This window comes from Leptodactylus fuscus, chromosome 8 (assembly GCF_031893055.1).
Source record: "Leptodactylus fuscus isolate aLepFus1 chromosome 8, aLepFus1.hap2, whole genome shotgun sequence".
NCBI classification, from domain to species: domain Eukaryota; kingdom Metazoa; phylum Chordata; class Amphibia; order Anura; family Leptodactylidae; genus Leptodactylus; species Leptodactylus fuscus.
In genome coordinates, this window is record NC_134272.1 from 89,707,606 (window position 1) to 89,725,595 (window position 17,990).

Below are 17,990 nucleotides of genomic sequence, written 5' to 3' on the forward strand. Positions count from 1 at the left end.
AACTCATCTCTACTGTGGAATAGGTTTAAAGGCAGAGTGTCTGATATTTTTTTTATTCTTTAAACCAGGTTTTAATAATAAACATATTTATTAACAATATTTAATTTTTCAATTTCACTATATTTCAAAGAGTCTTATCCTGCAATTTTCACTGTAACCACTTAACCTAATAAAAGACCAACACTTGTCAATGCTGTACAGTTTGTTCTTTGCAACAGTCACTTCATTTACATCACAGGATTACAATACAAGAGAACACCTCTATAGATAACGCCACTGACCCATCATTACATCACTAATGACCATATGGTCTCCTCCTCCTTCCTGCGCCGTGTCTAGAAAATTCTCCCATAGACATCAGTGAGTCGGCTCCAGACTATTGCTACCTATGGCCATAATATTGCTGTAAAGCAGATCACTGAATTCTGTTAACAAAGCAGAAGATCAAGCAAGATGGCCGCCCCTAGAATTCTGGATATAAAACAATGATCTAGAACTCCACCCAAACATGTATAATCTATAACTAGCTGTGGAAGACTTCAATGTCTGTCCATCAAGACAAGCTCAGCAAATATCAGATAAGACAAAACCAAGTATATCCCAGCAGGGTTGTCAGTTACACAATGAATCCATCTAGGCGCCAGAGAAGACACAAGGGCTCCAGACGTAGGTTCTTCTTCCTGCCCGGGACAGCGCCCAGAATCGGGGACCGTCCCACAGAATCCGGGAAATTTGGATGTCTTTTAGCGACATCAATTCTGACATTGTTAGTGTAATGAAATGTAAAACTAGGTTGAGCCTTTCCATCCAATACTCTAAAATATATATATATATATATATATTACTATATATTACCCAGCTTTTCTAAACTCCTGAACAGCACGATGCTTCACGGCATAAGCAGCAGATTTACTATAAAGGGATTCTACCACTAAATGGCTTTTATTTTTTTCTGCTTTAGATGTCGGAATGGCCTTTAGAAAGTCTATTTGTCTCTTACCTTTAGACGTGGTCTCCGTGGCGCCATTCCTTAGAAATCCTGGTTTTTACCAGTATGCTAATGAGTTCTCTCGCAGCAATGGGGGCGGGCCCCAGCACTCATACGGCAATGGGGGTGTCCCCACTGCTGCCAGAGAACTCTCTCAGCAACGCCTTCTTCATCAGCTGCATCCTCCCCTTCTCTCGTCGTCTTCCTTCTGCGTCAGCTCTGACGCCTGCGCAGTTGGCTCTGCCAGCGAGACAGTAGTAGAGCCAACTGCGCATGCCAGCCGGCGGCCATATTTTGTTCGGCATAGACTTAGAGGAGCGTACTGTGCATGCCTGCAATTGTGGCCTCGAAAACATGGCCGGCATGTACAGGAAGGATGCAGCTAGAGAGAGGTGTCGCTGGAGAGTTCTCGGGCAACAGTGGGGATGCCCCCATCGCCATTTAAGCGCTCGGGCCCGCCCCCATTGCTGCGAGAGAACTCATTAGAATACCGGTAAAAACCGTGATTTCTAAGGAAAGGAGCCGCGGAGACCACGTCTAAAGGTAAGAGACGAGTAGCCTTTCTAAAGTCTATTCCAACAGCTATTTTTTCTGCTTTAGATATTTAGTGGTAGAATCCCCATGAGCAGCAGACTGGTACTATAAAGCTAAATCCACCTATGGCAGAAATGGAGGCTGACACTTGGAGCTCTGCTGTAGTAGAGACAAATTCACACGTTTTCTGTCTCATGTGAACTGTGTGCGGAATGTTTGCAGATTTTATTCAGATCCTTGATTCTGTCCAAAATCCTGAATGTATAAACAGACCCCAAGAAAGCAGGAACCTATGACAGGAGCCGTCCTATAGCCAGCCTTCCAACAATCTATAATAAATATTACTGACACCATATTATGAAGAAATGCTCTTTATAATCCATGGTCTCCTATAGGATCACATCTAATAGTGAGTGATGGGATCTACAGGGCAAGTTACACAACACGAAGTCCAGGGGTTGGACTCTGGGCAGGCAAGTAAATTGGAATAACGTGTAGGAGTTTAGAGGGAAAAGTCAGTCCTGCAAGATGATAGCAGCCAGGCTGGGCAGAGGAGTCCGCTCACTACTACAAGTATCCCCCAGACTCCCTGCGGCCAGGTATAAGGCTTCTCTGGGGGTCTCACAACTACAGGCTGACCATGCGAGAAGACTCAAGACTATTGATGACCTACCTGGCCCCAGCCAACTGGAATCCCTCTACTGGATAGTACTGAGGGGCTATATCTTCTACATTCATGAACTGGAGGTAAGAGAAGACCAGACAATGACTGCAATTTCTCTGTATTGTCAACTTTTGTTACCTCTTGTTTATAACAATTTTGGAATCAGTTATCCAAGATTTGATTTCTTGCTGAGCTTGTATCTATCTACCTCAACAAATCTCAATGAGAACATGTATATAAAGCATAGCAGACAGAGAAGCAACCTGAGCCAGTGATGAGACACTAGGCAAATATTAGACTATATCAGAGTCTAATGGATAACTGACTATAACCATGTCCTAATAGAGCTGCACTAAACTCTAGTCATCATATGGCAAATAACTGGTCACAGAATATACAGAATATAACTACTATAATACTGCTCCTATGAACAAGAATATAACTACTATAATACTGCTCCTATGTACAAGAATATAACTACTATAATACTACTCCTATGTACAAGAATATAACTACTATAATACTACCTCCTATGTACAAGAATATAACTACTATAATACTACTCCTATGTACAAGAATATAACTACTATAATACTGCTCCTAAGTACAAGAATATAACTACTATAATACTGCCCCTTATGTACAAGAATATAACTACTATAATACTACTCCTATGTACAAGAATATAACTACTATAATACTACTCCTATGTACAAGAATATAACTACTATAATACTACCTCCTATGTACAAGAATATAACTACTATAATACTACTCCTATGTACAAGAATATAACTACTATAATACTGCTCCTATGTACAAGAATATAACTACTATAATACTACCTCCTATGTACAAGAATATAACTACTATAATACTGCTCCTATGTACAAGAATATAACTACTATAATACTACTCCTATGTACAAGAATATAACTACTATAATACTGCTCCTATGTACAAGAATATAACTACTATAATACTACTCCTAAGTACAAGAATATAACTACTATAATACTGCCCCTTATGTACAAGAATATAACTACTATAATACTACTCCTATGTACAAGAATATAACTACTATAATACTACTCCTAAGTACAAGAATATAACTACTATAATACTGCCCCTTATGTACAAGAATATAACTACTATAATACTACTCCTATGTACAAGAATATAACTACTATAATACTACCTCCTATGTACAAGAATATAACTACTATAATACTACTCCTATGTACAAGAATATAACTACTATAATACTGCTCCTATGTACAAGAATATAACTACTATAATACTACCTCCTATGTACAAGAATATAACTACTATAATACTACTCCTATGTACAAGAATATAACTACTATAATACTACTCCTATGTACAAGAATATAACTACTATAATACTGCTCCTATGTACAAGAATATAACTACTATAATACTACTCCTATGTACAAGAATATAACTACTATAATACTGCTCCTATGTACAAGAATAACTACTATAATACTGCTCCTATGTACAAGAATATAAGTACTATAATACTACCTCCTATGTACAAGAATATAACTACTATAATACTACTCCTATGTACAAGAATATAACTACTATAATACTACTCCTATGTACAAGAATATAACTACTATAATACCGCACCCATAGAATTCTGTATATCTTCATAGTACCTCTATATGCCTATTTCATATATCAGATAGTGACGGATTATATCGGATGTTGTTGCATCTGGAGGAGAATATTCGAGTCTCTGAGGTCATTGTCTTCAGGTAGACACTACCAAGCACAAGATTACTGTGACGCTGGCACAGAGGATGGGCATTCCTATATGGATATAAAGGTCACCACAGACCAAATACACAACAAGACGCTACAAAGGACCTAATGACAAGATTGCAGCCATAACTGGCAGATTTCACTATGGATTGTGAATTCCAACCACTCGATAATAAACCTGCTGCAGATTGGATAATTTGTACATTGCTCATTTTTACATCCAGAAATCTGTGCAGGGAATTTCTGCTGCAGAATCCACACTGCAAATCTGCAGCACTTTGGCCAGCAGTGAGTCTGTGCATCCATTATTATTAGCCCCGGTGTTTGACAAATAATAGAGCAACGTCAGAGATCGGGTCACTGAGGCCCCATTATGGGTTCCCCTACTTTGTGCACTGGAAAAAAAAATTCTCTTTGGATTCCCCCTTATGTCAGACAGTAGATGGAGCAGCACTCTGGCTCAGCCCGCTGACATTGTCCTCATTCCCTAGTTAGATGTGGAATTTGTAGCTTTTTTTTCATACCTCTGTTATTTTTTACTGCGTTCACTATCAGTCACATCAGCGTTACATGGCGGACAGCCAGCAGCCTCTATCTACTGAACTATGGGATTTATTGATGTTTTTCCAGGTGAGAAGAGTTATAGCATTGTGTCCCTGAGTGACCCGGGCATTCCAGGACAAAACTGTATCATATCCTGGCTGCAGCTCATCTCTCTGTTACCAGTTTCATGTGTCAAATTTTGGGGCAACGACCCCCCCCCCCCCCCGGGGCCCGCCCTCATTGCTGCGGAAAACTCATTTGCATACCGGTTAAAACCGGTATTTCTAAGGAACGGCGCCACAGAGACCACGTCTAAAGGTAAGAGACAAATAGCCTTTCTTAAGGAAGACCCCCGAGTATAATAATAGCGGCAGTGGGATTGCGGCTTGGCCCGGGCCTACTCACTGCTGGCCTTCACGGCCTATAGTACAAGGTGAAGCGGGGGCGGCAGTGAGCAGGTCCGGGGAGGTTGGTAAATAAACCAAAAAAAATGTCATTATACTTACCGATTGTGCTGCTGCTGCTCCCGCTGCCTCCGCGAGTCTCTTCTCTCGGCAGATGTCAGACGTATCAGCTTAGGCGGCGTGAAGAACATGACAAACATTTGGAGCAAGTCTTTCAGAGACTGCAAACCTGCAATTTAACCGTAAATCCGTCGAAATGTGAGTTCAACCAGACGTCATTGAACTTTTTTGGCTACATTTTTTCTAAAAACGGTGTTTCTGCAGACCCCGAGAAAGTGGCTGCCATAACCTCTGCTAGCCAGCCACAAAATGTCTCAGATGTTCGGAGTTTTCTTGGTCTGGTCACATACTGTGGACGATTCATGCCTGATCTGGCTACTGTTTCTGAACCCCTATGACACCTCACTAAAAAGGATAATCCTTGGTCATGGATGGTTGAACATCAATCAGCATTTGACACACTTTCTTTCTAGAGACACAGTCATGGCCTATTTTGATCCACTAAAGCTCATTGTGGATGCCAGTTCTGTAGGCCTTGGTGTAATTTTAACTCAGGTGTCCAAAACTGGCAGTATCTCCACAGTCTCCTATGCGAGCAAGGCTTTAACAGAAACGGGACAGCGCTATTCTCAAACTGAGAGGGAAGCTCTCGCAGTTGTATGGGGATGCCTTCATTTTCATCTTTACCTCTTTGGTCGTCCATTCACAGTGGTCAGTGATCATAAACCACTCATTCCAATCTTCAATAAACCTTCATCAGAGCCACCCCCACGACTTGAATGCTGGCTACTCCGCCTGCAGAACTATCGCCTTCACTTGAGATATGAGGCAGGAGCTGGGAACCCTGCAGACTATTTTTCAAGACACCCTTCACCACAGTCTACCAAAGACGACTTGCCTGCCACTGTCTTAGCTGAGGAGCATGTAAATTTCATTGTTACCCATTCCGTGCCAAGAGCAATGACCCTAGAAGAAATTAAACATGCGGTGGATTCTGATCCCCAACTTCAGCTGGTAATTGACACTGTTCGGTCTAAGAACTGGAACTCTTTTCTAGCTGAGACTCGTCTTCAACCGCAGGGCCAAACAGAATATTTACAGGCCTTCTTTCATGCAAGACACTCTCTTTCTGTATCTGACTCAAACATACTACTACGTGACAACCGCCTGGTCATTCCTCAGAGACTTCAGAGTAGAGTGATCGATCTGGCCCATGAGGCCCATCAAGGTATAGTTAAAACAAAGCAATTACTTAGGGAGAAAGCCTGGTTTCCCGGACTAGATAAACAAGTGGAAGCACTTATTGCCACATGTACAGTCCTATGAAAAAGTTTGGGCACCCCTATTAATCTTAATCATTTTTTGTTCTAAATATTTTGGTGTTTGCAACAGCCATTTCAGTTTGATATATCTAATAACTGATGGACACAGTAATATTTCAGGATTGAAATGAGGTTTATTGTACTAACAGAAAATGTGCAATATGCATTAAACCAAAATTTGACCGGTGCAAAAGTATGGGCACCCTTATCATTTTATTGATTTGAATTCCCCTAACTACTTTTTACTGACTTACTGAAGCACAAAATTGGTTTTGTAACCTCAGTGAGCTTTGAACTTCATAGCCAGATGTATCCAATCATAAGAAAAGGTATTTAAGGTGGCCAATTGCAAGTTGATCTCCTATTTGAATCTCCTCTGAAGAGTGGCATCATGGGCTACTCAAAACAACTCTCAAATGATCTGAAAACAAAGATTGTTCAACATAGTTGTTCAGGGGAAGGATACAAAAAGTTGTCTCAGAGATTTAACCTGTCAGTTTCCACTGTGAGGAACATAGTAAGGAAATGGAAGACCACAGGGACAGTTCTTGTTAAGCTCAGAAGTGGCAGGCCAAGAAAAATATCAGAAAGGCAGAGAAGAAGAATGGTGAGAACAGTCAAGGACAATCCACAGACACCTCCAAAGAGCTGCAGCATCATCTTGCTGCAGATGGTGTCACTGTGCATCGGTCAACTATACAGCGCACTTTGCACAAGGAGAAGCTGTATGGGAGAGTGATGAGAAAGAAGCCGTTTCTGCACGTACGCCACAAATAGAGTTGCCTGAGGTATGAAAAAGCACATTTGGACAAGGCAGCTTCATTTTGGAAACAAAAATTGAGTTGTTTGGTTATAAAAAAAGGCGTTATGCATGGCGTCCAAAAAGAAACAGCATTCCAAGAAAAACACATGCTACCCACTGTAAAATTTGGTGGAGGTTCCATCATGCTTTGGGGCTGTGTGGCCAATGCCGGCATCGGGAATCTTGTTAAAGTTGAGAGTCGCATGGATTCCACTCAGTATCAGCAGATTCTTGAGAATAATGTTCAAGAATCAGTGACGAAGTTGAAGTTACGCCGGGGATGGATATTTCAGCAAGACAATGATCCACAACACCGCTCCAAATCCTCAGGCATTCATGCAGAGGAACAATTACAATGTTCTGGAATGGCCATCCCAGTCCCCAGACCTGAATATCATTGAACATCTGTGGGATGATTTGAAGCGGGCTGTCCATGCTCGGCGACCATCTAACTGAACTGAACTTGAATTGTTTGTCCAAAATACCTTTATCCAGGATCCAGGAACTGATTAAAAGCTACAGGAAGCGACTAGAGGCTGTTATCTTTGCAAAAGGAGGATCTACTAAATATTAATGTCACTTTTCTGTTGAGGTGCCCATACTTTTGCACCGGTCAAATTTTGGTTTAATGCATATTGCACATTTTCTGTTAGTACAATAAACCTCATTTCAATCCTGAAATATTACTGTGACCATCAGTTATTAGATATATCAAACTGAAATGGCTGCTGCAAATACCAAAATATTTAGAACTAAAAATGATTAAGATTAATAGGGGTGCCCAAACTTTTTCATAGGACTGTATACCTTGCGAAGCAACTACGGTGGACCATGGCCAAGCACCAGTACAAATGACACCTCTGCCAGACAATCCATGGACTGCTGTGAGTGTTGATTTCTGCACTTTGCCAGATCATTCCTATTTACTGCTTGTCATAGATGATTTTTCTAGGTTTCCAGTCATTGAACCTGTTTCCATCACCTCTGCAAGAGCCGTCATACCAAAACTGGACAAAATCTTCTCTGCATATGGCATACCTGAAACAGTGAAGACTGACAATGGGCCACCTTTCAATAGTGCAGATTTTCAGTCTTCTGCAACTTATCTTGGTTTCAACCACAGGAAAATAACTCCTTACTGGCCTCAAGCCAATGGTGAAGTGGAGCGCTTCATGAAATCAATCAATAAAACTCTTCGGATTGCTACCATGGAACACAAGGATTTGCAGCAAGAATTATACAGATTCCTTAGACAGTACAGAGCCACCCCACACTCTACTACAGGAACTCCGCCAGCGACTGCACTTTTTGGCAGGCCTTTGTTCATTAAGCTTCCAAACATCCCAGTAGTTCACGTCCAGACTCCATTGGTCCTCAATGATTCCCTTGCCAAAGACAGAATGATAAGATATGCAGATAAGAGAAGATGTCGCTTCAAACAGCCGGGCGTGGGAGACTGGGCCCTGCTTAAAAGGCCGAGACTCAGTGACAAGTTATCATCCCCTTATCATCCAGAACCCTTTCAAGTCACGCACATCAAAGGTACCAGGGTTACTGCTCAACGCCAGGGTCATCAAGTTTTAAAAAGTTTTGTGGCTACAACCCAGGAGCAATTACAGAGGAGACAGATGATGGGGAAATTTCACCAGGTACAACTGGTTCAGCAACACCAACAAGAGACACCTCCGAAAATTCACAGACTGTTTCTGATAACGAGTTGTCTGAACACTACCCGACAAGGATGAGTCGAAGGCCACCAGCGCACCTCAGGGACTATGTTCTGCAGTAAAATGTTCTTGTCAGTTCGGACCTTTTATTTATTGTCCATTTATAATGTTTGCATTTTAATGTAATTTTTTTTTTTATAAGAAGGGGAGAGATGTGATGTTGTTATAAGTAAGTTGTGTATGTTCTGTATGTTCTGCTCTGCTTACTTATTCTGCTTTGTCTGACTAGTAATAGTGAGGTAGTAATGGAGGAGGAGCTGAGCTTAGGGGGAGGAGTTGTTAGTCAGGGAGCCATGATGGAAGCATGAAATAAAGAATGCTGATCTATAACAGTAACTATCGCATGGTGGACTTATTCCAGAAGACCTGCATCCTCACTAAACCCTGAACACCACATCTCTTCCCCTCACACTACATCTTGCACCCCACATCCCTTCCCCCACACTGCACCCTGCACCTCACATCCCTCCCCCCACACTGCACCCTGCACCTCACATCCCTCCCCCCACACTACACCCTGCACCTCACATCCCTCCCCCCACACTGCACCCTGCACCTCACATCCCTCCCCCCACACTGCACCCTGCACCTCACATCCCTCCCCCCACACTACACCCTGCACCTCACATCCCTCCCCACACACACACTGCACCTTGCACCTCACACTACACCCTGCACCAGGCTGAAGCAGGCTTTGTATAGGGAGCCATCTCCTGACATCAAACAGGCAGCACCACAAAGGGTAACAAGTTCTCCTGTGATGCAACTCATTCACGCAACTTAGTTCCTCCTGTAAGGAATCATTGTGTGATCCGGTACCCAAAAGTATCAGAAGACTGACCGCACAATGATCTTCACCGACTAAAGCAACACGAGCAATACATAGTGGCAGTACATCATAACACATGATTGAGGCCACCAATAAACTCTACCACGCCATGACTAGCTTGGCTAACACTGCGCTCTCACTACATGGGTACCCTTGGGTAGGCATTGGGTCGCCCCTCCTTGTGCAACTGTTCATGCTATGCGTCTGCACAACCTATGTATGAGATGGATGTAGAGGTTCCCACACATGGAGCTTTTATTAAAGGGATTCCCATAGTAAAATGACTATTATAAATTTTTCAGTCGATTAACACTGGAGAATTTTTTCAGTATTTTCACCACTTGAAGTGATTGATAGGAATTGTATGAAGCGTGACCATAGTGTTGTATGGAGCGGGTCACTTACCTGCCCATCCATCTCTCTACAAATCTAACTTCTAGTCAGCTGTCTATAGGAGGTAGAGAGGGGTACCAGTCTATAACATTCGGGACTTGTATGTAACCTATTACAATGCATTGCCCCTCTAGGATGCAGACTTTTCGGCAGGTCTTCTGGAGGGTAAGTAGGCCGTACTCATATATGTTTCTTGTGATGATGTATTTTTAAGGTAAAACAAAAAAAGAAGTACGGTCCCATGTGGCTATCTAGGATTGGAGACCATCGCCTGGTTAGTATTGCCAGCCCTCATCTCCTGGAGACCTTACTAAAACAAGAAGGAAAGTATCCGATGAGGGCCGACATGAATCTATGGAAGATGCACCGGGACCTCAGGGGATATTCCTATGGACCACTAATTGAGTGAGTATGAGGAGCAGCTGGCAAAATGCCATCAATATCAAAATAACGTGGATATAAGGCTCTTACCCACTGATCCAACTCACAGATGGGACAGATCATCCATTGGCCTATCAATAAAGCTTTCATCTTCAAATTTAAAGGTATATTTTGCAGGATAGGTCATCATCAATAAAAGATCAACACCCACGCTCCACGGATCCATTTACATCACATGTCGTCTGATTCATAGTGGTCATGTGATGTCATTATCGCCAACTTGTCCCACAAATAAAGAGCCCTGACCTATCTCTACAGTACGGTAAAAAAGTTATACGGTGACCCCAGGAAAATCCGTCACTTTCAAAAAGTTACGCGCCATTTGTAAAACCTAACATCAATCTGTGGCCGCGCAAATCGTAATGATCCAATGCAGAGGGAACACCATAAAAAAATGCAAAAAATGATGATAGAATTGTGTGTTATTTCACATGGACCCCCCAAAAAACATTAATAAAAGCTAAGAAATATGTACCCCAAAATGGTGGCAAATGAAAGTACAACTCGTCACGCAAAGAATAAGCCCTCACATGGCCGGTTAGGAAGTTATGAATTTTGGAAAGCGGCGAAGGAAAACATGAAAAAAAAATTGCCGAGTATTAATGTACAAACTACCCGGTGTCCTTAAAGGGTTAACAGTAGCAAGCCAGTAATTCTGTATATATCGTTGTCTATAGAGAGGGACACCGGTGGCAGACGTTGCGCTCAGTGCTCAACCAGAAGATGCTGAAACCCACCGAGGCGGCGAACTATGCGGAATCCCTGAACGACATTATCCCTGATCTGTTCAACAAGATCCAGGAGCTGAAAGCACAAAGTCCGTCAGGACACACGGTGGAAAATGTTGCCGGCTTGATGTATAAGTTTGCCTTTGAAAGTAAGTGCAGAGTCGCCATTTATTAAAGGGTTAATCCATTTTAGGAATTTTTGGCTTATCATGTTCATGGTCATGTTGACCTCAGGATCTGAAACTATCATGAGACTGGTGTTTGTCCTGGAGCACGCTCCTCTCCACTTAAAGGGGATGTCCCATTTTAGCAAATAAACATTACTGTATGTCCGATGAAAAGTTCTACAATTTTCCAATATTCTTTATCGATTCCTCGCGGTTGTTGTGATCTCTGCTTGTTGTCATCCATTGTTTAAGTCTGTGTGTCCATCACATGACCATGGACTGATTTTGGACTGACAACTAGACAACTTCAAACTGGACAACCCCTTTAAGTCTATGGGAATTAAAGGTGCAGATCTAATAAAATAAGAATTCAAAAACTCTAAACTGAGGTTTTCATCTGCGTTGCTTTGTACGTGTCTAGGTATAAGTACTGTCATATTTGAGACTCGTCTCGGGTGTTTGAAGAAAGATATTCCAGAAGAGACCCAGAAATTCATCAATTCTATCGCCGTCATGCTGGCAAGTCAGAATGTGCTAGAACGTCTGCCGAGCTGGACCTGGAACTGGCTGCCATATTGGGGGCGGTTTCTGGGATCCTGGGATATAATATTTAATTATGGTAAGTGACGCGGAATCAGGTGATGCCAAAAAATCACAAGAGGAGTCAATATGAGAGAGGTGTATACACACACGTACAGTATATACACGGTAAGACTCCAGTATCGGCGGGCAGTAGGGTCCAGGCCTATCCGTGGATAGCGCAATATAATACAGAACCAGAAGTGACCGGGCCGCGCTGTCGCCTCTGCTTCTGGCTCTGTACACTATTCAGAGTCGATGTCGACAAGTCTGAAACTATCTTAGAGAAATACAGGAATCTAGGCCAATAGCAACCAATCCCATCGCAGCTTTCATGTTGTATTCTGCTCCTGGAAAATGAAAGCTGCCCCGTGATTGGTTGCTAGGGGCACGCTCTCTTTCGTACAGTTTATTAAATCGGACACAGTTTTTCGATGTATTTATTAATATGGATGATTTGTTTTATAAGAATAAACATGAAAAATATTAAAGGATCACTCCAGGCCAATTTTACTCTCTGTGGTATACCGGAGTGGGCGGAGCTCTCTTTGGTGGTTTTTGCATCTTGGGGTCATGCTCCGCCCCCCGGGACCCTGCACCAGGTATAACACAGTGAATTGGCTCTGCCTGGAGTGTTCCTTTAATAAATGGCTCCGAAAGGTCAACTAGAAAAATAACTTTACAAACCTCTACTAATCTTTCTATCTTATTACTCGGATTCTAGCAATAAAATTGATCAATAAGAAAATCAAGGACATTGAAGAGCGTTTGCAGCGCGGCGATGACCTGGGGGGCGCTTATCTCACTCACCTGCTCACCAATGGGAATCTGTCTGTGAAGGAGGTGTATGGGGCGATGCCAGAGATACTGCAGGCTGGCGTGGACACGGTTTGTATTATTTGGATGGTAACAGGTGCTCCATCTACTCAAGGGGCCCCTCAGATACAAGGGTCTGGGTGCAAATGCTTCCTATGCACCCCACGTAGATTTTTTGTTGGACACATTTGCCCAGTTCATCAGATCCCATGTCTAGTATAACCACCCCATAAGCCCTGCCAGCGCTGTAGTGCCCCCAAGTGGCAGAAATACTGACCCATCTACACTTCTCCTCTTATTCCAGACGTCTAACACCCTGGCCTGGGCCTTATATGAATTGGCAAGAAACCCCGACATTCAGCAGTCCCTGTATGAGGAGGTGGTCCGGGTTATCCCTGGTCATCGTAGTCCCAGCACTGAAGATATTGCTAAAATGCCCCTGCTGAAAGCGATTGTCAAGGAGACCCTGCGGTATGTTTATGAACTGATTGTGTCATATAAAGGGGTAGAAAAGAAAAAAAAAACAGCACCATACCTGTCCTCAGGTTGTTTTTGGTATTGCAGCTCAACCCCATTCACTTCAATGGACTGATCATCGTGCGTGGATGTCATCAGCATTCATTCAGTCTCCCTGCTAAACTAGTCTGAAAAAACCACAATGGAATAACTTTTTAAGAAATTCCCTAACCCTTATAGCTGATGGTATACAAGTAGTGACATTACTGATCCGCTGATCGCTGCAGGTCATTGCTGGGGAAGCTCCATCTACAGGGAAAGGTCTGGGAATTCTGGAAATCACAGGATGGATAGACCTGATAATGAGATGCAAATGGAAACAAAATATTCTGCCTATCTGCATTTATTCAGCATGGTGTATGATGCCACTCTCAGAGATCCCCGCACTTACACTCCTTAGTATGAGGTTATTAATGGTTGTCTGAGGATGGTCACATCTATGGTTGTCTGATATGGGCACAGTCTGACTACATTATGTCATCCCAAATCATAATCCCGGGGCCAGTGACCTTCCTCTTTATGGGATTCATTGTACGAACGGATAGACCTCCATTCCAGCCTCCATTGCTGTGTCGCATGCTAGTCTATGACAGCAGTGATGTCCGTCAATGGATCACCTGTACCTGGACGTCTGGCCCGTAGACCAATGTCATTCAAACATCTTCTGTTGGTTTGTGTCAAGGCTTTGGATGTGATGTACAATTTCACTTGCACCCAAATCCAAAGTGGTTCCCTTCCGCACACCTCTTGCTGCCATTCCAGTTCTTCGTTGTTCTCCTGACCACTTAGACACGCTACATTGCCCAACATTGACATGTCAGCCTAAAGTCATCTACTGCAACGATAACCCAAGGTCTCTCATAAACCGTTGCACTTTCCTCTTATTTCTTACGTTCAGGTTGTATCCTGTGGTTCCAGAGAACAGCAGAGTTACAGTGGACAGAGAAGTGGTCCTAGACGGCTACATGTTCCCCAAAAATGTAAATATCAAAGATGGTAAAACCGCATAAGACCCCCAACGAGCGATGGCGGAGAGGTCAATGTCCTTCTTTCTTGCAGACGCAGTTCATCCTCTGTCACTATGTGCTCTCCAGAGACGAGGACAATTTCCCTGAACCCAATAGGTTTCTCCCGAGGAGATGGCTGCGGAGCGAGGGGATGAAGCATCACCCCTTCAGCTCTATACCCTTCGGTTTTGGCGTTCGAGGATGTTTGGGGCGTCGGGTGGCTGAGCTGGAAATGCACCTAGCTCTTTCACAGGTAAGTTGTTGCCACCAGAATTTATATTTTATGACATTATTTTAAAGGAGTTTTCACCGTTTTAGGGTAATTCCAGATAGAAGTGAACGCCTACGATTTTCTATGCCAATCCCAGAAGCCCCTCCGCTCTGATGGACGTCCCCCTGGTGGTGTAATGGTTTAATATTCGGCAGCCTGTGTATTATAAATCTTCTTACCCTGTCTCCTCCATCTCAGTGCACCAGAGTGCAGAGGAGAAGGATTTATCCAGCACAGCAGAAACTTATAGGGTCTGGGCAATGGCAACTTTTTTTTTCATATTTACCTTTCAAACTTCAGAACTTTTTTATTTATTTAATGTTTGATTAGATTTTGTTAACTTTTTGGAGGTCCATGTGACATAACCTACAATTGTATCATCATTTTTTGCATTTTATTTTTCCGGCGTTCCCCCTGCATTAGTAGTGACCCGGCAGCTTTGTCCGGAGGGTTCTTACGATTATGGCGATACCAGATTTAGATTGGTTTTATGTTTTTGATGGCTTTCTTTCTCTTTAAATCCCTAGATAATAAAAAAGTTCCAGATACTGCCCGACCCCAAACTGGGAGAAGTTCTTACAAAAAATCGTGTGATCCTGGTGTCAGACAAACCAATCGACTTACAGTTCATTGATCGCCCAGAATAACGTATAAAGGAAATATTCTGGAAGAAATGATAAAATATCTCATTACAAGTGGAAATGAAGATTAAAGTAAAGAGTGGACGCCCATGCGCTATAATAAAGAGCGACTCCGATCACGTCTGATATTACCATGACGGCGGCGCAGAACTCAAGATGTAAAAACATTCTGATACATAATATTGTTTTTTTCTTGCGCACAGATTTTATGTTCCCCAGAATTAGGTCTTATTGTCGGCCATGTTGAGCAATGTGCGAGCTGCTAAAAGGAGAGCAGGAACAGAAGGGCGGTCCGGTCTTAAAGCGAAGCAATCACCAATATTGTCTTTTTATTTACTAAAATCCATCACTTTTCAAAGTTTCTGTTTTCTGATTTTAGATTTTTTTATAATTCCGTTTTCTGTATTTAGGGCGGCCATCCGTAATAATAGTAAGGTGGGTCGGCAGGTAGTCCGAAGAGAGTTAGAGGGGTTCAGGAGGGCATTACAAGAACCCTGACATTCAGCAGTCCCTGTATGAGGAGGTGGTCCCGGTTATCCTGGTCATCGTATTCCAAGCACTAATAATATTGCTATATAATACCTCTGCTGAAAGCGGTTATTAAGGAGACCCTGCAATGAGTATGTTCATGGAAGGATTATGCAATATATAGGAGTTGTAGAGAATAAGAACAAACATGATAAAAATATATCATACCCAGACAGAAGTGTTAGATTGCTGAAAAACTTGGGATACAGTTATGTCTGAGACAGTGTTTAACTATGTCAAAAAAGACAGAAGCATCTCATTATATATAAAAATATAACAATTTTTATTAAATGGTACTCAAATGATAAACATTAAATACAAATACAAAAAAACGGGATAGTTGCTTCAAAGATATATCGAATGGTAGTAGTAATAAATGACTTATAAGTCCAGGGTCAGTATGCTGTATGTGCTGTGGAGAAATCACATAGGTCTACAGTGCTGAACATTTCCATGTGGACAGAAGAGGTGCAAAACCTGCCCGCACATACTGACTACGGATAATATAAAGATCCCGAACTCTGATCGACACTACAAGATCCCAGGTAACTTCACCTGCAGCACACCTAATGTGGTGTATTTGATATTGTGTACTGAGTGTCCTGAGGGCCTGTATGTAGGTGAGACAGGACAGTCACTTAGGATGAGGATGAACTCACACAGACATAGGATTAGAGAGCAAAGAATGGACCTCCCGGTGCCAAAACACTTCTGCAATGAAAATCATAATATGACCCAGGATATGAAGATCCTGGTGCTGAGAGGGAATTTCAAAAACAGAAAGGATCGCCGCATATGGGAGATTAAACTCATGATGACCTTTAACACTCTCCAAAGGGGGTTAAATCAGGCCCAGGGTTTTATGACATTTTACAACAACTAGACACCACATCACTGATCAAAAGAAGCCATAAACCCAGAGAACTTTCCTGTGAACTGATATATATGTTATTTTAAACTGTTTATTTACATGGTGTAGAGATGAGCGAACACTAAAATGTTCGAGGTTCGAAATTCGATTCGAACAGCCGCTCACTGTTCGAGTGTTCGAATGGGTTTCGAACCCCATTATAGTCTATGGGGAACATAAACTCGTTAAGGGGGAAACCCAAATTCGTGTCTGGAGGGTCACCAAGTCCACTATGACACCCCAGGAAATGATACCAACACCCTGGAATGACACTGGGACAGCAGGGGAAGCATGTCTGGGGGCATAAAAGTCACTTTATTTCATGGAAATCCCTGTCAGTTTGCGATTTTCGCAAGCTAACTTTTCCCCATAGAAATGCATTGGCCAGTGCTGATTGGCCAGAGTACGGAACTCGACCAATCAGCGCTGGCTCTGCTGGAGGAGGCGGAGTCTAAGATCGCTCCACACCAGTCTCCATTCAGGTCCGACCTTAGACTCCGCCTCCTCCGGCAGAGCCAGCGCTGATTGGCCGAAGGCTGGCCAATGCATTCCTATGCGAATGCAGAGACTTAGCAGTGCTGAGTCAGTTTTGCTCAACTACACATCTGATGCACACTCGGCACTGCTACATCAGATGTAGCAATCTGATGTAGCAGAGCCGAGGGTGCACTAGAACCCCTGTGCAAACTCAGTTCACGCTAATAGAATGCATTGGCCAGCGCTGATTGGCCAATGCATTCTATTAGCCCGATGAAGTAGAGCTGAATTGTGTGTGTTAAGCACACACATTCAGCACTGCTTCATCACGCCAATACAATGCATTAGCCAGTGCTGATTGGCCAGAGTACGGAATTCGGCCAATCAGCGCTGGCTCTGCTGGAGGAGGCGGAGTCTAAGGTCGGACCTGAATGGAGACTGGTGTGGAGCGATCTTAGACTCCGCCTCCTCCAGCAGAGCCAGCGCTGATTGGCCGAATTCCGTACTCTGGCCAATCAGCGCTGGCCAATGCATTCTATTAGCTTGATGAAGCAGAGTGTGCACAAGGGTTCAAGCGCACCCTCGGCTCTGATGTAGCAGAGCCGAGGGTGCACAAGGGTTCAAGTGCACCCTCGGCTCTCCTACATCAGAGCCGAGGGTGCGCTTGAACCCTTGTGCAGCCTCGGCTCTGCTACATCAGAGCCGAGGGTGCGCTTGAACCCTTGTGCACACTCTGCTTCATCAAGCTAATAGAATGCATTGGCCAGCACTGATTGGCCAGAGTACGGAATTCGGCCAATCAGCGCTGGCCAATGCATCCCTATGGGAAAAAGTTTATCTCACAAAAATCAC

General features: G+C 43.1%; 1 protein-coding gene across 1 annotated transcript; it reads left to right on the top strand.

Annotated features, from left to right (window-relative positions):
* The first annotated feature begins 2,026 nt into the window (after nt 1-2,026).
* LOC142217459 (sterol 26-hydroxylase, mitochondrial-like) lies at nt 2,027-15,229 on the top strand. The gene is made up of 9 exons (XM_075285707.1): nt 2,027-2,269; nt 10,272-10,462; nt 11,176-11,375; nt 11,815-12,012; nt 12,697-12,860; nt 13,093-13,259; nt 14,203-14,284; nt 14,364-14,564; nt 15,110-15,229. The coding sequence occupies exons 1-9, from the start codon at nt 2,051-2,053 to the stop codon at nt 15,227-15,229; spliced, it is 1,542 nt and encodes a 513-aa protein (XP_075141808.1). The 5' UTR covers nt 2,027-2,050.
* The last annotated feature ends 2,761 nt before the right edge of the window (nt 15,230-17,990 follow it).